Source organism: Tenrec ecaudatus, chromosome 7, assembly GCF_050624435.1.
Source record: "Tenrec ecaudatus isolate mTenEca1 chromosome 7, mTenEca1.hap1, whole genome shotgun sequence".
Taxonomy (NCBI): Eukaryota; Metazoa; Chordata; class Mammalia; order Afrosoricida; family Tenrecidae; genus Tenrec; species Tenrec ecaudatus.
Genome location: NC_134536.1, coordinates 15,405,154 through 15,427,412, shown reverse-complemented (window position 1 = coordinate 15,427,412; position 22,259 = coordinate 15,405,154). Strand labels below are relative to the sequence as shown.

General features: G+C 42.5%; 1 protein-coding gene across 1 annotated transcript in view; it reads right to left on the bottom strand.

Annotated features, from left to right (window-relative positions):
• Positions 1-22,259, bottom strand: part of LOC142453150 (nesprin-1-like) — a 239,076-nt gene that overhangs the window by 146,492 nt on the left and 70,325 nt on the right. The window contains exons 3-4 of the mRNA XM_075554218.1: positions 19,581-19,642; positions 2,804-2,899 (exon numbers count right to left, since the gene is read on the bottom strand). Coding sequence (XP_075410333.1) covers positions 2,804-2,899; positions 19,581-19,642 — 158 coding nt within the window. The remainder of the gene's footprint in view (positions 1-2,803; positions 2,900-19,580; positions 19,643-22,259) is intronic.

The following is a 22,259-nucleotide window of genomic DNA, read 5'->3' as shown; positions in this document are numbered from 1 at the left end:
GAAGTATCTAATCAAGTCTCCTGAAACGTATTCTCTTGGGTTATTTGTACCCTTAGTGTTTTGTAGATGTCCTTTGTATATTCTTGATACAATTATTTCTTAATACTTTTACAACATGAATGTTTGACATCTTCAACTAATTTATAGTACCTTTTGTTCCATTCTCTAAATATTAATTTCAACATTGTCAAATGTATGAATCTGTTTTCATAGTTGATGTCTTTGCATCTTATTGAATAATTTGCCAAAACCCATGTTCTAAAAGATGTTCACTCATATTTTCTACTCTAAGTCTAAATTTTGTTTTTGACATTCAGTCCATGTGTAAGGGCTTCAAAAAGTCCATGGGGGGGGGAGCAGAATGAAAACATAATGGGATTTTTCCATAAATGTTTTGAAGCTCTTATTATATATTTTTTCTATATGTCATGTGATTAGAGCCAAATTTCTCCTTTTTCTATTAAAAAAACCCAACAAATACATGGCCACTGGGTTGATTCTGGTTCATAGCATCCCTTTGGAGGGCATCTGAAGCTATAAATCTTCACAGGAACAAGTAACCTCATCCTACTCTCTTAGAGCGGCTGGTGGTTTGGAACCACCAACCTTGCAGTTAGTAGTCCACTGCTTACACAACAGCAGCACCACAGCCTTTCCCATAAGGATAGATCTTTTTTTTCTATTCCATTTTGGCCATTTCCCAATCTCATGCCCACTTTTACATACATATCTCATTCTGTTTATGGATTCTATTGCCTTTGTCAGATTGCATCCTGGCTGCTTTAAATAACAGTTTCATTTTAAGGCATGAAATTTAGTAGCGCAAGTATATTTTCTTTATTTTTCTTATTCAGGCAAGTGCTGGCTGAACGATCAAGATCTAAGGATCACCTATTTGCATGTACTTTTACATACGTTGACCTGCCATAACTAACAATTCTCTCTCCTTCCCAACTGCAGGAAGCTCTGGTGGCAGCCTGGTGATGTCCTCAGTGCTAAGCGAAAGAGCAGTAGTTCAAACCCACCAGCTGCTCTGCAGGAGAAAGATGTGGCAGTTTGCTGCTTCATGGTTTGTGGCCTTGGAAACCCACCGACCTTCACATCCTAGTGCAGGGCCAGCGTAACTCGCTCATGCGTAAGCCTGTGTTTTCCAAATCCCTGTGGTTCCTATGTCTCTGTGTCTCCCCAAAGCAGAGCCGGAGACAAGGATTTGAGTGTGTGTCGCTGGTTGGAGAAGTGATCCCACATAGCAGCAGGGAGGACGAACATACAAGGACTCGGGGAAGAAGGAATATCCATCAGGGCATGCTTCTGCGCTGGTTACCATGGGCAACGAGGGCTCACGCACCAGCTGGCAAGTCTATAAGAAGCACTACGAGGCATGTGTAGAACACGCCTCAGGACTGGCCCTCCTCTCAACAAGAGTGGGGGGGTGCTATTCATGGACACCCCACTCTATAAGTTGAGGTTTCCTTGCAAGCTCGAACCAAATTCGTTATGGAATCAACTCTGACTCGGGACCACAAATTCTCCCACACTCTAGGACTGCCCTGTGCAGCTTGTGGCTTTGATAAAAAGCTCTGAGGCAGAAATCCAGAGCACTGCCCAGTGCTTGAGGTGTGTGAGAAATGCCCGCCATTGCTGTAACTGGAACCAGGGGTGAGTCTGGATGGGACTCAGGCACACCAACATCTGCTAAAGCATGAGCCATGAACTGAGTGATTCACCCCAAAGTAGTCTCAGTTTGTACTGACTTCGGACTGTTAGTTGCCACCAAGCAGCGCATTCTAAAAAGTCCGTGTGGGGATTTCCTATCCCTCCAAAAATTACCTGGACATTGCTTTTCAGCCAGAAACATTCATCAAGAAACCAATTACCCACATAACCATCATTATAACATTCTTGTCAATATGCAATAAGAACCATCATTAAAAATCAATCCCCTGTTGCAGGCCCAAGCTCTGTCATCTTATACATCATTCTGAAGGCTATTTTTTTGAGCTCTTTTTATTCCATTATGGTGCATATCAGTCACCAGTCATTTACATTCACCACCTACTGACCGTCCCACTGTCCTGAAATGAAGAAGTATGAGTCAGCATAAGTAAATAAATACTGCATCCTTTGAATAATGCTAGAAAACGTGTCTTTTATAGCTCATTGTCACTTGTCCTTCGGCTGGCTCTGTGCACATGAAAACAAAGGACGAGGGATGCAACTAATCTTCCCAGGCGCTGGACAAACACAAGAACTAGCCACCTCGAGTGACTAATAGAGTTAGCCTCATTGTTTTTCATCCATAATATTTTAAATCCAAGAGGGCACAAAAAAGGTCACGAGGTAAATTCCATTATGTTTTAGCTTCATTTTTAACACGAACTTTTTTTTTAAAGGGCCCTCACATTCCTTGCTCCTAGAAATGATCGTGTACTGCTGACTGCAGAAGAGAATTTACTCTTGGGGCGACTTCCCTGATACTTTCAACCCCAGGTCCGTCCATCTCCACCCGCCCCCCAAATACAAATCCACTCCTGATGTGTTGATGATTGCAACCCGAAGGGACCCTCCAGGACAGACCAAAACTGTTCCCAACGGTTCCTGAGATTGTATGTCTTTGGTGCTACAGACAGCCTCATCTTTCCCCCGTGGAGTGGACAGTGGTTTGGAACTGCCATGTGTTCAGCTAGCTCCTCAATGCTTTGCTTATGACACCACCAGGCCTCTACTTTCAACCCCACAACTCCCAAATTTCAAATGGAAATGCTTTGGCAGGATGACCATCGGGGTGGGAAAGAAATCTTACCAGTTTCTGCCCAGATAGGACCTCCAGGAGAGCCAGCAGCTTGACCCCATCCTTCATGTCCTCAAAGAGGTCCTCTACCACCATGGGGGGTTTCCGCTGCAAAAGTTAAAAAGAAATAAATGCTGAAAAAGCTCCTTTCCAGATCCACCTCTCTCTTTCTCCTTTTCTATCACCTTTCCCCCGCTCTCTCTCACCTTAGCAGTGGGTAGTTTGTTGAAGTGCCACCTTAAATTCTTGTTTTGAATATGATGGGCAATCACCTTTGACCACAATATCAAGAAAAGCAATCCACAATAAAAGAAAACATGTGATTCAGAACCCTCAGAAGATGTAATGCTTCCATTGGCAAGCATACCAGGTTCTTTTCAGAAATTAAATTTTGAAAGGGTGGCATGATGCCGGCTGCAGGAAGGGAAAAGGACATTATCAACCAAAAAGAGAAGGGTTGAAGTGGCGCCCAAAGAAGAATAAGCACCCAGGCAACTGGATGCAACCTTGCAGCTTCACGCGGAGTCTATTGCACTGCTGGGGCTTAACGAGGTGCATCGCTTCTATCGGGACATCTCATCAAGGTGACCTCGAGCCCCGCTAACACAGGGCCTTGCTGTGGAGGCGCCGTCAGCATAGCGCAGGTGCAGACTTCATCTTCCTGTGCGTGAGCTGGGGATGTTCTGTTTCACACACTGGGATTGTCTGCCAAGCATCCTCTCACATTGTAAGCCCAAGAGCTCAGATCCAGCAATGCCAATTCATGAAAAAACACGTGTTAAATTCATGGAGTTTTTTTTTTTTTTAATGATAGCCACAACAGTCAGTACTGGTTCATCCAATTTAATTGCACTGAACCAAATAAAAATAATGAGGCTAATTAAAAGAGTAATGAAGGATAGGGGTCTGATTTTTACAGAATCATAAATGTTTCCACTTTTACTTTGTTCAAGCTCTATAGTTTGTGATTCTCACTGAATCATGTTAAAGGTCAGGTGGTAGAATCCCCATTCTTCTATTTAAGAGAAAACGAATCACCCAATTTTTAATGAAATGTGATGTTTTTTCTCATACCCACTGGTATGGAGTATTTCTCTCTCTCTTATGATGGATGGCAAGGACTACAGCTTCTGTGTGGTACAATTCTCATTTTAAATGCATTTTTTTCTCCTTACACTGAGCAATTTGTTCTCATGCTGAGATTTACATGTTCAAAAATAACAGGTTTTCCATATTCAATTTTTCTCTTTTAAATTCCTTTTATGTATACTATAAATTGAGGAAAATGTGAATTGACGAAAATTAGAAGTGGTCAAAACCAAAATGGAACAGATGAAGATCAATGTCCTAGGCATGACAGAGCTAAAATGGACAGGTATTAGCCATTTTGAATCAGAAGAGCATACGATTTACTATGCTTGGAAAGACACAATCCAGAGGAATGGCATAGTGTTCATTGTCAGCAAAGATTTAGCTGAATCCATGAATGAGTACAATGCTATTTGTGACAGGGTTGTATTTATCCACCCCCAAGGAAATCCAATCAATACAACTATTACTCAAATTGATGCGCTGCACACAAAAGCTAGTGATGAAAAACCTGAAGAATTTTACCAACAATGACAATTAGAAATTTATCAAACATGAAATCCAGATGCATTAATAATCATTTCCAGTTGAAATGCAAAAGTTGGAAACAAGGAATCAGAGTTGGGAAATATGGACTTAGTGATAGAAATGACGCTGGAGATCATGTAACAGAATTTTATAAATTCGATGATTTGTTCAAAACAAATACCTTTTTCAACAACACAACAGGTGACTACACCCATGGACTTCTCCTGATGGCATACATACACAGACATCAACGTGACTACATCTGAGAGAAGACACAAGGGAGAAGCTCAATATCAGCTGCTAAAACCAGACTAGGAGCTGACTGTGGAAGAGACCATCAATTGCTATGTAAGTTCAGAATAAAGCTGAAGAAAATTAAAACAAGCCCACAAGAGCCAAAATACGACGTTGAGTCTATCCCATCTGAATTTTGAGAACATCTCAGGAACGAATTTGACACATTGAACAGCAAAGACAGAAGACCTGATGAACTGTGGGACCATCATTCATGAAGAGGGCCAAAGGTCATCACAAAGACAGGAAAGAAAGGCAAGACCAAAGTGGATGTTAGAAGAGACTCTGAAAATTGCTCTGAATCATAGGGTAGCAAAAGCAAATGGAAGAAAGGATGAAATCAAGGAGCTGAAGAGAAAGTTTCAAAAATTAGCTCAAGAAGACTATGCTGAATATTATAATGAAATGTACAAGGACCTATAATTAAAAAAAAACAAAGGGAATAACAAGCTCGGAAAAAATTCCAGCTTCAAATTGCAATCTTGAAAGATTCCGTGCAAAATATTGAATGATGCAGGAAGTATCGAGAGGAGATGGAAAGAACACACAGTCACTTTACAGTAAAGAACTAGCCAACATTCCACCATCTCAGGAGGTAGCATATGAGCAAGAACCAATGGTGCTGACGGAAGAAATTCAAACTGAACTGAATGCTTTAGCCATAAACAAGGCTCCAGGAGTTGATGGAATACCATCTGAAATGTTTCAGAAAGCTAAAGAAGTACTGGAAGCACTCATTCATCTATGTTAGGAAATTTGGAAGACAGCTACCTGGTCAATTGTCGAAGAGATCCATATTTGCACCCATTTAAGGAAAAACAACCCAACAGAATGCTCAAACTATAGAATGATACCATTGATATTGCATGCCAATAGAAGTTTGTTTAAGATCATCCAACAACGGTTGCAGCAATACGTTGAAGGGTAAGTGCCAGAAGTTCAGGCTGGATTCAGAAGAGGAACTGGAACAAGGGCTGTCGTTGCTGATATCACACGGATCTTGGCTCAAAGCAGAGAGTACCAGAAAGATGTTTGCTTGTGTTTTATGGACTATTCAAAGGCATTTGACTGTGGATCGGTTTAAAATCAGTAAAGGTGTGCTTCAGGGTTGTAGTCTCTCACCATACTTGATCAATCTTTACACTGAGAAAATCGTCAGAGAAGCTGGACTCTCTGAAGAAGAGTGTGGCATCAGGACTGGAGGAAGGTTTATGACACAAGGATTGGAGGAAGGCAGGTGACACAAGCTTGCTTCCTGGACGTGAGGAGGAATCGAAGCACTTGTTGCTGAAGATCAAGGAGTGCAGCTTGCAGGATGGGTTACAGGTCATTGTGAGGAAGATCAGAATCCTCATAGCTGGACCACTAGGCAGCATCGTGACAAATGCAGAGAAGATGGAAGTTGTCAAGGATTCTATCTTGCTTGCATCCATAATCAATGCTCATAGAAGCAGAAGTCAAGAGATCCAAAGATGCACTGCATTAGGTAAATCTGCTGCGCAAGTTCTCTTTAGAATATTGATGAGCAAGGATATTGTTTTGAGGACTAAGGGGCACCTGACCCAAGCCATGGTGTTCTCCATTGCGTCTTATGCATGTGAAAGCTGGACCTTGAATAAAGAAGACCGTAGACATTTGAATTGTGGGCTGGAGAAGAATACCGAAAGTACCTTGGACTGCTAAAAGGCAAACTCTTCTGTATTGGATGAAGTAAGGCCAGAATGCTCCTTAGAGACAAGGTGGCAAGACTTCCTCTAAGATACTTTGGACATGCTGTCAGGAGAGTCCAATCCCAGAGAAGGGCATCATGTTTGGTAAAGTGGAAAGGCAGCAAAAAAGAGGAAGTCCCCCAAAGATGTAGATGGACACAGTGGCTGTGTCAATGGCTCCGGCACAGGAGCAATTGTGAGGAAGGCAAGGACCAGACAGTGTTTCGTTCTGTTGTGCACGGGATGGCCATGGGTCACAGCTGACTGGATGATGAAGAATGTTGAAAGCATCATGGACTGCCAAAAAAACAAATACATGTATCTTGGGAGAAGGGCAGCCACAATGCTCCTTAGAGGCAAGGGCGGTGAGATGTAGTTTGAGCTTGTTATCCAGAGACTAGTCGGGAGGGTCCTCGAGATTATTGACACAGTAACTGCAACTATTGGCTTAAACATAAGTATGATTGTGAAGATGGTGCAGGATTGGGCGGTTTCTCATTCTCTTGTAAACAGGGTTACTGTAAGTGGAACCAATTCAGCAGCACCTAACAACAACAACAACCACAACAAACTTTAACCAGGCTGCCTGAGTCATCGGCCTCTTTGCTTTCTCTCTTTCCTTTCTTCCTGCTCTGATCATTAACCAAACTCCTTCCTGAGTCCGGGCTTTATAAAAATGTGACCAGAGGGGCATACGCGTCTGGAAGGTTTCCGTCTGGGTACTGTCCTTTCCTCTTTCTCCATTTCTCTTTTCAAGACTGCTCACATGTAATTTATTTCTGAATTCTCTAACTCAATTTAATTATTTCTTCTAACTTTACCCATTAACCATCCGAATTCTATGGTGATACTGCAGCGAAGATGGTTATTTACAAATCCCTGCTTCCAGGAACTCAGATCGAGAAGTCTCTTCAGAGAAAAGATGCAGTTAGATTACCAATACATGCCGAATGCCTGACTTCAATTTAGCAGTAGTTGGCAATTAACAAGTAGATGCCAAATGAAACACATTCAGCAGGGACATTTGATGCTTACTTGAAAGTACCTTCTGGACTCTCAGAAGGAAATGCACAAATAGCATCAGGATGCAAAATTCTTTCTAATACTCTATCGTAACAGAGGAAAACACTATTACTACTCATTTTTTTTCTCTAAACCAAGTGAAAAGAAAAAATTTTAATAGTACCCTATGATAATTAATGAGTAGGGAGATACTGAAGCAAAGCATTACTTTTCAAATTAAAAAGGCTCATGTCAATTCTACTTGTAAAATATTTAACTTAATATTTTAGCAAATATATAACCAATTATTTAATATTGCAGCCAGTAAAAAGGTGTGTGGGGGGGGATTAATGTCTTACTGCAAAAAGCTGTCAAAAATAAATATCAGAGAATGATCTTTTAACCCTGAAAGCTCAATCCAACTGTATATAATATAAATACTGTGCAAAGCCAATAATATACCTCCACGTGCCTTTGAAAAAGAACAAAAACCTTAGTAAATATTGGAGGTGTTCTGTCATCCTACTTTGCACAGGGTAGTTTATGTATAACTAGTTGTTAGCCAGGGGAGGCCTTGGGATGCATTACCCTTGACACTTAATTTCCAGGAACAATGTGTTCATAGAAAACCTTTCTGCTAGCATGCTTCTCCTCTATAAACACAAGGCTGATCTGATTATGCTGAGTGGCTTCCGACAGTGGTGCAGTGGCCAAAAGGAAGAGGTTGAAACGAGAGTCATCAACTGGAGGCAACTGGATGCGAAAGAAAGGCGATAGCTGCGGCAGCTCGATGGTCTTATGACAACTTGAATTTTTATGAAAGTGTGGAGTACAGTCCAACCTGTCAATCAGGTCACCGCCTCTACTTCATCAATATAATTTTGCTACTGTTCGGAATCATAATGTACATATCTGATATGTAGGATGTCTGTCTTAGGCGACCCCTATGAAAGGGTCATTAGACCACCAAAGGGGTCACGACCCACAGGTTGAGAACCATGGCTCTAAGGTGAACGCAGGCTTGAGTGGTGGATTGGGAAGAGTAACGTTGTGGAAGAATACATGCCCACTTGGAACTTGGCTAGTATGTCATCCCTTCACAGAGAGATGCTCACTCGACAGAGTCTGGAGTCCCCTGCGACCAACAGCACACACTCAGAAAGGAGATTTGAAGTCTTAGAGGTTGACACCTTAACCAAGGACAGAGCAAAAGCACCTGACTTGGTCCCCATTTGTCATCATTACTGGGTCTCAGACCACTTGGGCAAGCCCATCTTTTGCTGAATGCATATTATTTCTGGAACATGGGCTCTCAAAATATTTCTCACACAAAAATCACTAACATTTTAGTTTAAGACACTAAGCCCCTACTCGAGGGTTCTAAATATGATTGCTCGATGCCCAGTGATGCCCAAACAGCTGAAGGGACAGATACAAATGCTGCTGAGCAGTCGGGGTCACTGGAAGTGAGGCATGGCCACAACCTCAGAGGCTCACAGACAGCCCCCCGGGCAGTGTTTAGAGTGGCCCTAATGCAAGGAGACGTGATAGAAGTCACCATCCTCAAAACCTCTGAGACAGAGCACCGCTCCTGGTTTATACCATTACTCAATGAAGAAAAACCCCACTGGGGGACCAGTCTAGAGTTTGCGCATGTGCTGATCATGATCTCATGATGGAAGCAAAGTGCTAAACAACAGGAACAGAGGACAGGGAAAAGAGGTTGACCAGCAGATGTAGAGCAACACCAACAGTTGGCCAGAAGCCCACTCTATGGAATTGCTTAAAAATGCCAAAACTGCCTTGGATCACGTAAAGTAAATAATTATTAGGACCACAGTTAGAAGCCCATAGAAATATTCCTGTCTAAAGTGTTTTGCCCTTTGGTTAACAATTTTTTCCACGATTCCAAATATCTTCAGAAACCAGATGGCATTATTTAAACATTTTATGGGCAAACTGCATTCCTTTGACTCCGTTTATTGTGGTGATTTTTCCACTACTAGCTGACAGAGGTGGGAAGACAGTTTCCCCGTTCCCTTTCGTTTCCTGTGACAGAAAACAGACCCAGTCCCACTTCCTTCATTAGGCAAGCCAATGGAGAATAAACATCCCAAAGGTAGCCTTGGTAATGAGTGCCATCAGCCAGCCTTTAAACCTGCTCGGAAAATGCTGTTCTCAGCACCTTTCATATTTTATACACCTTGTCTTGCTATACAATATAAAAGAAGCTGATTTAACTGTGCAAGTTATCTGTCCAGTACAAAGTGGAGGTTGTCCCTGATGTCTCTCACTTGCTCAATCCTCACACCTAATCCATCAACAAATATTCCTGGCTGTACTTTCTAAATCCATCCATTATTCAATCACTTATCACTGCCTCCACTGCTGAAACCATGGTCCAACTTGCCATTCTTCTGCCTGCCTCGTTGCAATAATCAGCTAGTGTATCTCTTTCTTCTGGCCCAAGCCCACTCCCTTCTACAACTCCATTCTAAATTCAAAAGCACAACCATCAAGTCCATTATGATGCGCAGTGACCTTGTTCTACACAGTCAGCTGATATGTTACTGTCTATCTCTACCACTGAGACGCACACTCCATAACTCAGGGAGAGCATTTGTATTTTGTTCACTGTTAGAGTCTCAGCATCTAGAATATTGTCCAGTGTGATAATTAGGTTTATGGTGCCAACCTGGCAAACAGGAACATGTGAGATTAATCCGGTCACAATTTGATTGGAGGGCCAGGAGATAAATGGCTCTGTAAGGCCTGCCCTCCTCTCTCTTGCTCTCTGGTGATCAGAGTGTGTTGCTGCTTTAGCTAGTTCTCTGCTTCAGCCTGTGTACTACACTACCACTGGGCAAAGCCAACCAATGGATCATGTCACTAGGGCTTGAGCCTCCTTTGAGACCTGCATAGACACGCTGCTGGTGCTTACATTACTTGAACTTGAAGCTGGTGGATCCTGCTGTCAGGCATTGCTTGTGTTCAATATCCCAGCTGGACCTGCTTCACTAAGCTCCTGAGCTACTGACTGTTGGTGACCCACCCTGGTGTTTGCTGCCTGTGGGCAGACTCTCCTTGCCTTTCCCCAGAGAAGACTCTGCTGTCTGCTTTCTTGACCTTGGACCTGGCAGCCCATGTGAGTTGAAGGACTTCCAGTATATCAGTGGTTTTCAATCTTCCTAATGCTGCGACCCTTTAATACAGTTCCTCATGTGGTGGTGACCCCCCAACCATACAATTATTTTCATTGCTGCTTCACAACTGTCATTTTGCTACTGCCATGAATCGTGTGACTCCTGTGAAAGGGTCGTTCGACCCCCAAAGAGGTCTCAACCCACAGGTTGAGAACTGCTGCGGTACAGTGACTGTTCCATGTAAGTGAGTTGAACTGAGCCCTCGGTGCTGCTGTGTGGACTCATTCGCTGTTCCAGTCCTTCTCGCTGTGTAAACCCATCCTCACACAGATATAAAATCAAAAGTGTCCTGGTTTTTTTTTTCTCTCTAGAGAACCCTGCCTAACACATCCAGCGTGTAGAAAATCATTAAAATACACTTGCTGAAAGAACAAATGGAGCACAAAACTGGTGTCTCACACGGAGATTAGTGCGCACGCTTATGAGCCTTCAGATTTCCACGTGGCTTTCATATTTACTATTTGTACCAGCTGGAATGTACTCATTACCACCAAGTTTCTGATTCAAACTCTAGACTATGTTGGAAATTGTACTGACATATCATAAAAGATAAACTTGTAAGGACACGATTACTGGTACTCAGTAACATATTCAATAAATGCACTCAATAAACGACAGTGCTATAATTGAGTAATATACTTCATCAATGAGGTAGCCTGAGCCAGAGACCTACTGCTGAAACAAAGCCCACTACGAAACATCAGTGTTGGGAATACTGAGTAAGCTAAGACAAGAAACAACTCCACTTTCTTTCATGAATAGCAGGAGCAGAACAGGAAGACGCAAATCTGCTGAAAATGAAGAAAGCTATAGGTGTTACATCTCAAAATGAAGCCACCTTCCCCACAGGAATTATCATAACCCGCTAACTTGTGTTAGTTAATATTACAGTAAATCAGCAATCTGTGTTTCACAAGTGGCTGCCTATTTGCAGAAGCATGACTACCTCGATCTGAAAACAAAACACACATGAAAACTTCACAGATAATTATCCCCTCAAGTTTTAGCAATTAGACCTGTGCCCCTAAAAATGAGATAAACATACACATCAGAAAACCCTAACATTATCTCCTATTTTAATAAGACACTTGCTTTAAGAAAAACCTTTTTAAAAAAAAATAGATTGCTCTATTCTTTCAGACTAGCTCTTCATACAAGTGTCAGAATATTTATAGAATTCATACAAGAGAATAGAAAGCCATCAGTAAATTGGTTAATTCTCTCATTTAATTAGAAGTAAACGGGTTGTTCATTTTCAAATCAGCCAAGCAGTCAGAAACAAATGGAAGTTTCTCTTAAGAACAAATAAATAAACAAAATCTAAACTTCCTCTTCGTATCATCTTCTGACAGCTCCCAACATGCACCCAAGACTGCATAACCAGGAAGAGAATGGCCAACTTTTCCACTTCTTGATGCAACACAATATATTGTTAAAGCTATTTTTTAAGTGATCAATTTCTAAAGAGTTTTTTTAAAAGCGAACACACATAAAAAGTCTTTGCAAATAAGGAGGCTTATAAATTAGCCTCAAACAGAAAATGTTTATTTTTTTAATTGATTAAAAATGTATAAGAAGGAATTGCAGTAACAAGAGACATCAGGGAATTTAGGCTGAAGTAATTTTTATCATCCTACTTAAATCTACTCACACACACACCAAAAAAAACCCATACCCTTTGATGCTCTCAGATGGTAGAAACCCTGTAAAATATTGACAAATTGCACTCCAGAGCAAGTTAAAGCCCGTTTTGACTCCTAGCCAATCTAGCCCTACCCTCCTTCCTTATCCTCAAGACTCAACTAGCTTGGCTCAAACACAAGAACAATTGTGAGGACGGCACAGGACCAGAAGGGATTCCTTCTATTGTACACAGAGTCGGTGTGAGTCGGAACCAACTCAACGGCACCTAACAACAACAACAAACTAGCTTGGGACATTACACAGCATGAAAGAATGGGTTGATTTTAATCCAGTATCATGAATACTAATATTTCTGACGTGTCGTTTTGCTACCTTCATTGATAGATGGCAACACAATATTGGAGGGGGAAATGCCCGATCCCCTAGGAATATAAGGATTTTTAACTTTCTTAAATGATGGAGTTTTCAACTTTTCTAAAATGATTCCAAAAGGCCAAGCTACTTAAAATAGGGAGCCATGATGTAGGTGACAGAGACATGACCATTATCATCCCAGAGCTGAGTTTCCATCCTTGTCATGGACTTGGAAGACATTCCCAAGCTGTTTCAAGTCAGACCACACTAAAGTTGGGGCCCAGATGCATTGAGTATGTACCAGACAAAATTGAGCAAACAAACACAAACAACAAACATAACCTAACTTCACCAAACAAATGACAAGAGATTTGGCCCTCTCAAAGCTGACAGGAGTTATGGATCGGTGTTTGGGGAAGCATGTCTCTTGGCTCCCCCATCTGCCAGGATTATTTAATAATCAAGAAGCAAGAAGCCGTGTGGCCCCCACGAAGTTCGAGATGTGAAACACCATGAGACAAGTCGATTGCTTCTTTTTAGAATTATTTTCTAGCAAGATATGTTTTTATTCCAAGTATGGCATTAAGTTTGTCCTGTGACTATAAACCCACCGTTGTCTGGGAGTGAAACTGTGTTATCAGACCCTGGGTGTGCCTTGTGCTTCTGTGGAGCCCGCTGACTATTATTAATTTTCAGAAAAGACAAGACTTTTTTTCCCAGTCTCTCTTAGTCTGAAAGCACACTTTAGCATCCCAGAACACAGCAGCTTCAGAAGCAAACCTTCTCCCATAATGACACCACGTCTTAGCCCAGAAGCTGCAAAGACATAAAACTGGGCTTGTTTCCAGTACAAATGAAACATTATCATTGTGGGCCTTCTCAGAGGTAATTGGATACAATATACCTGTAAGAGAAGTCGACTGTGATGCCATCTGTGATGCCATCAGTGGGTCTGGAGAGGATTTGCATCGTAGGACTCGTAGAATACATGTGCTTTTAGAATACTGTAAATAGAGATGGAAATGGGACTCTAGACAGGGGTGGGGATTGAGGGAGAACAAGACAGAGATGGATGGAGGTGAGAGTGCAGAGGAGCAGGAGATGGGATGGAGAGATGCAGAGATAGAGTTGGACCTGGGACAGGCGAGAGAGGTAAATAGATAAAGTGCTAGAAATGGAAACCCAATGAGGGATGAAGATGCCACAGGCTGGGAAAGAGGAAGAGAATGCGTAGGCACTTATGTGGTCAGCGCTGAGATAAATGCAGGTCTAAGCTCTGCTCTATAGCTCTTTCAGCATGCTCCCGATTGCCCATATGAGGTAATGGGATCAGATTTAATTTTCAGAAAGCTTTTAAATACAAGAGCACCAGAAAACAAACGTGTACTCCAATACATGTGTGGGTTTGGGGAAATTTTGACAAGATATTAGAATGTAGGTATAAATCAGTTCAAGATCACAAACACAACATTTTTAATGTTTCAATTTTCCGTTTTCAAGATGTCGCAGCAGGTGGGGAGGTTGGGGTGGGGGCCACATTACAGAGGAAGGGGGAAAAAGACCTTTCTTACTAAGACATTGTTAGAATGGGGAAGCTGAAGAAATCATGCATTTTCTGGCCCCTTTAAAATGTTACCATGTAAACAGTACAAAAATCTGCAAAGTGGAGAGACACACATGGCCTTTGGATTCAAGTGTAGATTCAAATCTCAGTAGTAATGAAGATTTCTGTGCTGAGCACTTAAACGCCAAAAGCTCCGCGTCATCAAGTCAATGCCACCTCATAGTAACCCTGCAGGACCAGGAAGAACCACCACTTTGGATTTCTGAGACTAACACTTTACAAAAGTAGACAGCCCTCGCTGTCTCCCACAGAATGGCTGGTGGTTTCGAACTGCTGACCTGGCAGAACACATGTGCTTATTAGCAATCCACCAGGGATCCTAGCAATCAGCAGTGTCTGAGATTAATCACGATTCCATTTCCCCAGCAATTTGAAGTCTTTACAATTCCAACCAAAGAAACAGGGGCTCTGTCACTGCTTTTTGCTTAAGCATCTCTGGGTGACATTCAGCACGGCACTTGAAGCTATTAGCATTTACAAAGAAATTCATTAGCATATTCCTTAGCGGCTTTATAATGTCCTTGGGAAGGTGAGCTAGGAAGCACTACAAAAGAATCCTAGCCCAGCTGCGGATTCCTACAGACTCTGAGAAAGGGCCTGGATGGGGTTCCACGGTCCTAGAGTGCTGCTGGCAGGTAAGTGTCCAACTGCGAACTTCAGATCAGTGGTCCAAGCCCACTAGCCACTCCAAAGGAGAAAGATGAGGTGTGATAAAGATTTACAGCGATGCTTCACAAATTCTGCGGTATCACCTGGAGGTGGGGGTGGGGAAGGGGGGGGGCATTGGAACACTCCAGGAAAGGAGTAGATACCTACACTTTACGATGGGCTACATAATATAAAAGTTTTAATTGCCCAAGAAAGGCCGAGTCATTTTTCTTCCTCTCAAAAGAGGGTGGTGGGCCAAATAAGTTTGTCAACCTGTGATGTACAGCCTCAGTCACCTGATGTAGAGAGTTCTGGTGCCGCTGACCAAGCAGGCCTGGGGCTGCTCACTGCACGGTCTTTCTTTCTGCCATCGATTCAGTTCCTACTCACAGCAACTCTGTAGAGTAGAAAAGTAGAGTAGATAGAACTGCCCCCATGAGTTTCTGAGACAGTAACTGCTGGCGGGGTTTGAACTGCTAACCTTGTGGTTAAGCAGCCCAACATGTAACTACTATGCCACCAGAGTTCTCTACAGTCACCCTGCTGGAAAAGGATAGGGCTCTCTGCTCCTTGAAAGATTTACAGCCCCAGAAATCCCTCTGAGGCTTTTGATGAGCAGGAGTGGCCTGAATGGCAGTGGGTTGAGTTGGGGTTGGATTAGCACCAGTGGCAGGAAGCTAGAGAAGGAAGGAGGATGGAGAGGGAGGAAGTGGGCAGGAAACAGGATCATCATCCTGCCGCACCGACTGGCTTTCACCCACAGTAGGAGAAGCCGTCGTGAATAAGAAGGGCTTGTGCTGCCAATTAAAAGTAAGACTGGAGTCCTTCGACATGAACTAGCAAGACTGTCATAGTGGGGAGGATCCTGATCTTTTCTGAACAAGATCAGCAAGGATACATGACAGAACCTTCCAACCATCACAAGAACCAGCTGAGACAGGAATAGGTCAACATATAGAAAAAACAATTTAAGGATCTAAAATCAAACTCTTGCCATGAATCCCCTCCACAAACACCCTAAGAACACTGTATGTCATCACAAACATTCTGATTTTCACTTCTTTTTAATGGGCAGCATGTACATTCTTAAGTCTTTCCTAAGAAGTCTACTGAAGAATATCTGAAAACATAGTCAGTGTATATTTTTAATAACTCACAGCTCTCAGGACTATGTCAATCGACAGCTACCCTATAGGGCAGGGTGAAGTGCCCTGTGCGTTTCTGAGACTGTTTACAGAAGTAGAAATCCCAACTTTCTCCTAAGGAGCGGTGGGGACCTTGTGGAGCACAGCCCAACTCATAATCACCAAGCCACCAGGGCTCCCTCTATTTTTAATAAGGACTCATCAAATAGGTAAATGATAAACTATATTCACCAATGAAGTTGGAGGAGTCCTGGTGACCTAGTGTGCTGGTAACAAGTTGGGCTGCTAATCAGTCATAAAGCCAACGGTTCAAAACTGCCAGCTGCTCAGTTTTTAAGTTGGAAAAATTCTTGATAACATGGGAAATATTTTAAGGTTGCAGCAAAATTAAAATGTTCAATAGTTCACATTATAGATTAATATTTATGTACACATGCATGTTGTGGTAGTCACCTAATCTGGTATCAATTTAAGGATTAAGAGTGTAGGGGTGGAGTCTAGGCTGTCAATCTGGAGATAGCCAATGAGACTTCTGTGTGGGCATGGCCTTCTCCTGAGAATTCTGGGAAATCTGGTACTTCCTCCTTGGAGGCAGAAGACATCTCTCTCTCTCTGCTATTCCCTGGGAGACATTGTCTGCATTCAGCATCATTGCATGTGTTTCGTTAGTCTGAAGAGGACTTTATAGATTGATATTGGAAATATGGGCAAATATTGGACTTATGGCCTTGATCTAGACTGGGCTGGGATGATTTTTCAATGTTCAATTGCTCTCGTACATAAACCTCTCCCTTATATACATACGCGTGTTTATGAACTTGTTTCTCTAGTCTACCCAGACTAACACACGTGTAGATGTATTATTGTGTGCTGTTGAGCTCATTCCAATTCATGGCAACCCTATAAGACACAGTAGGACTGCTCAACACTATTTCCCAGGATATAATCTTTTTTATAAATCATTTTATTGGGGGCTCGTACAACTCTTATCACAATCCATACATCCATCCATTGTGTCAAGCACATTTGTACATCTGTTGCCATCATCATTCTCAAAGCATTTTATTTCTACTTGAGCCCTTGGCTATAGTCTTTACTAAAGCAGATCACTAAAGCTTTTTTTCTGTACAGTGACTGGTGGGTTTAGACTGTTAGCAGCCCAGCACTTAATGATCGCACTACCAAGATTCCCTGTGTGTGTGTGCATGCATACAATGGTGCTTCAAAGTATTTGTAGAAGAAAGGAGTGTTTGATGAATTTTTGAAACTTCTTTGCGTGCACAAGAATGAGCCATATGTATACTTATATACACACGCATATGTATGTGTATGTGTATGTATCTACACACACATGTTAGTGTTGTTGTGAGTAGGTGCCATTGAGCGGGCTCCAGCTCATTATTACTCCATAAACAACAGAAGGACAACTCTCTCGTCTTTCAACATCATCATTGTGAAGGCTCTATGTGGCTGAGAGCTTCCTACTTGAAGATAAATCTTGAAATGTCCTGTGGACAATGAATGCAATTTGTCATTCATGACAGACGTAGTCCTCAGTGTTCAATTTGTTCTTGAGACAGTCTGCAAATTTCGGTGGGATAGACCCAAGGTTGGATTTTGGCTTAGTAAATCATAAGACTGTTCAAATCAAACTGGTCAATAAGAGTCTATTTCAGCTGACCGATGGCTAATGTATCAGTCTTTAGGCTTTCTTATTTCATTTTTGATGACTTTAAACATCTTTAGATTCATCATTGATTCATTCCATGTTCTGGTGTTTGTAGCTGTTTCTTCTCATTTTGAGTTGTGCCCCAGCAATAATGAAGGTCCTGAAGGTTCCTTTCTAGCTGTGTGAGTAAAGTCAACCCGATTCTGAGTGCCTGCCAACCCGAGGGTCTCACATCCTGGCTAGCAGACAGTGTCCATGCTCCGCCTAAGGTTTCAGTAGCGAGTCCCTCAGAAGAGGGCTGCCAAAACCCCAAACCAAACTCATTATGTTCATGTCAATTCTGACCCAAGGCTGTTCTAGAAGACGGAGCAGAACTGCCCTATAGGGTTTCAAAGCCGTGCTCTTCGCAGAAGCAGACTTGCGCATCTTTCTCTTTCGGAACAGCTGAAGTGTCCAAGCTGCTGGCCTTTCACTCAGCAGCCGAGCTCCTCGCCTTTGGGCCACCAGGACTCCTTCCTGGCACCCTTGTCAGCCGGCAAAATGGGTGTGAGACTCTGTTTCAATCGGCATGGAACGGTGTGCTGAGTACAATAGACACCTCAAGACCAGCAACTACTATTTAAAGACATTTATGAGAATTAGTGATTGAAAAGCTAGCCATTCCTGGATTATGTGATTCAGGGTAGACTTTATATCCTGTTCCCTTAGCAATAGGTTTATTTGTAAATATAGCTTATAATTAGCAGGTAGCCCATTTTACAATATAATTTTTTCAATTTAAAACTATTTTCCATCTTGGTAAAAACAAAAGAAAAAACCCTTCCTAATTGATTACATTTATACCATATACATAATACCTGGCTAGCACCAACCGTGGATTAAGCAAATGAAATCCAAAGTCATCCCAAGGTGAGTTCAAGACACAGCCACTGGGCCCAAGAACACCACTCTCATCAAGTGGCTTTGGGAAGAGGTTACAGCAAAGATGATCCCAAGTCGCCTTGCATCCTAACATACTGCATCCCTTGGTGTTCTTTACTGGACTGTAAGCTTCCCAAAGCTAGGAAAAGCCCTTGCTTTTTCCTTTCCTCCAGAGCATAGCTGCATAAACACGCGTGTGCACGTGTGCACTGGGGCAGACATAGATTGTTCTTCCCTTTGCTCCTGGGCCATACAAGCGGCTCTGGGGATGTCCCTGATCCAAATCTGCGCACAGGGTTATGCCTTACACACTCCAGGTACCACTCTCAATCAAGGGTTCTGTTAACGGAATTCAGGCAAGTGTCCTCTCTCCTGCACTTATCTTTACAAAAGTGAGCTAGATTCAAGCGTCTTTTGTGTTAGTACTTATTTGCAAACCATCACAAGGTGCCAACACGTGGACGTTTGTTACAACCTACAGCCAGTGCGATTCCACTCTGGATGTGGACAGCCTTTTAAGCATACCTCTCTTGAGGTGACTTTTATAGCAAAGCACCTCCTACCTGCACACAGACACTGTCCTCGCCACCCAGAACCAATGCTTTACTCGTCAGATTGCCTATTGATACTTTCTGTCCCAGATGGAAACCAACTAGCAAACAAGTAAATCCAGCATAAATTCTCCTTTTGAGGCAACAAACACAACCATGCAGAAGGACTGACTGGATGTGTACAACTGACAGAAATAATCTGCTCTTGACTCTTGCTATCCATCCATTGCTTCTCGGAAGTCTGTTAGCCAAGGCCATGCCATCCAGGAACTTTACATTGATGTGACTGCCGATCACACTGTTCAATAAGAATGACAGAAGCAATGGTGTCATGCGTTGGCCTCCTGGGTTAATGATTCGTTGGCTTAAACACAGGACACTTATAAGACGCTGGGGAGCTTCTTTTACCTTGGCCAGATGGGAGTTGATCCATTTTGTGAAAGTGCGCTTTTGAACGATCTCTTGCTCATCTAGAAGAGAAAAAAAAAAGCCATCTGATTACAATGCTGTGAGATTGTCTTGGGGGTGGGGGTGGAAATGCACAGTTCCCCAAGTCTAGAAGCAATTGTGCACTGATTGAATCTTCTAATTAAATTTTCTATCTGTTGTCTTGAAGGAAGAGTTCGCACAACCACAAAATACAGTCATCAATTAGACTCTTGCTTGGAAAATAATTAGCAAATGCTTTGAAATTTGCAATATGTGAACCTTATGTGTACCTCCATTCATTTATACTTCACTGATCAATTACCCTTCAATAAAGCTGTGCTTTTCAAGTTCACTGAGACCAACTAAGTGCTCAGTCTAGTACTAGCACTCGCACCAGGAACACAAAACACGAGCAGGGAAAGGTGCCTGCCCTAAATCTCTAGAGGCAGAAACAGAAAAGCAAGGACATGCTACTCGACAATCCACTTAAGAGCGATCTATGTACATGAGGAGCAGGTGGTGAACCTACCTTAGGTCAACGTCTTATAGTTCCACCAAAACCCCAAACAAAACTCACTGCCATTAAGGAGAGTTGATATAGGACAGAGTAGAACTTCCTGTGGGTTTCTGAGTCTGTCACTCTTTATAGGAGTAGAAAGCTGCATCTTTGCCCCGAGGAGTGACTGGTGGTTCTGAATTGGTGGTTACTGGCCAACAGGTAACCACTATGCCACCAGGGCTCCCTATAATTTTAAACCTTTGTGTAATCCCATCCCCAAGAATGCGGGTGATGTCTGTTACTTGCTTCTAACCAATTGCATATGGCGAAGGTGATGATGGCTATCATTCCACGATCATGTGACTTTCTGTAAGACTGCATCGCAGCCAAGTGGAGTGAGAGATTCTCCTGCCCCCCAGGCAGAAGCAAACATCTTTGCTACGGACTGCTAATGGAGTGGGCTTGCGGGAGGGGGCCTTAGGACAGCCTGTGATCAACAGCCAGAAAGAAGTCAGGGTCTTCAGCCATAGAGCCACAAGGAGCTTAATTCTGCCAACAGTGCGAATGAGGGTGGAAGGATAGACTTCCCTATATAGCCACCCAGATGAGAGTGAGCCTGGCCAGCACCCTGAGTCCAACCTTCCGAGACCTTGAGCAGAAGCCCCAGCTAGGCTGTTCCCGTTCTTCTTACCTGAATCCATGAGATAATAAATGTGTTTGTGGTGGCTTGTTGTGTAGCAACAAACAAGTCCAGGATGACTTTCAGCAAAAGTATCAAGAAATGTAGAAACCCTGGCAGTGCGGTGATTAAATGCTTGACTGCTCACCCAAAGGTTGCTGGGTCAAACGCACCAGTAGCTCCACGGGAGAAAGACACAGCAATCTACTCCCCTGAATACCAGAGCCTTGGATATCCAATGGGGACATTTCCCCTAGTGACTAGATTAAACCTCAACCTGAAACCAAACCCACTGCTGTCTGGTGGGTTCTGACTCCCGTAGCCACCGTGTAGGACAAAGAATCTCATTCCGTAGTGATCCCTCGGCTACAATCTTTCCAAAGCAGCTGCCACTCTTTTCTTTCCCATGGAGGCCCTTCGGATGACCAGTAATCACCTACTTCAAAGAGTCACTCTCTGATTGGTTTCTCACAAAGTGTATGTATTTATGGGGGCAGACATGATTCCATTCTGAGATGTATGCAGTTAAAAGGTGGCAAGTAACAGTGCATCAAAGAGCTTTGCTGAAAGGTTGGGCAAAAATTACATGTTTTTTCCAATATGAATGAAATGGGCTATGATAGCCAAGAGATTCTGTGACTCAAATCTGGAAAGGCTGGTTTTATGTGACCGGGAGTGGAGTGGGTGGGGAGGGTGTGGGTATCCTGATATTGTATTTGGTTTATTTTACTATTCTCAAACTGTAAGAAAAGAAAAAAAATTCCACCCCCTCAAAAATATTAATTCATTTCAGTTGATTTTTATTAGTAAAAATATAGGCTAAACTATTCCCTAGCATAATACCCATCCAACTACAGAAAGGATATATAAAATATTCTGTATATCAGAACATTCTAATGTCTTTTCAGAGGAAAGAGCTGAAATTTTTAATTTTTAATCAGAAATTAAAAGTCCCCTGCTACTGAGTCAATTCCAACTCATAATGAACTTAAATATATTTAATAAATGTACTGAACAACCAAACTGAAATAAATACTATAACTCCTATTCTGGAAACGAAGAGAAGAAAGAAGAAAAATCAAAACAGACATGTTCCATCCTCAGCACAGTCCACCGGCTTTTCATTAGAGAAACCCCTAAGTCAATCAGCTTTTGCTTAAGAAATAGAGGAAAAACATTTGTTTTAGATTGCTTGAAGTAATTGCTGTCTGTCTGTCTGCTTCTCCAGATGTTCCACTGCAAAGAGATGAGGCCTTCTGCTTCCATAAAGATGTAAAATCTTGGGAAACCAAAGGGGGTAGTTCTACACTGTCCTTTAAGTTCCCTATGAATCAGAATGGACTCAGTGGCAGAGAGTTTGGTTTGGTTTGGTTTGAATGCATGTACTGCTGGCAGGGCAGTAAGTTAACTGTTGGGCTCTAGCTGAAAGGTCAGTGGTTCAAACCAGCCAGCTGTCCCGTTGGAGAAAGATGAGGCAGTT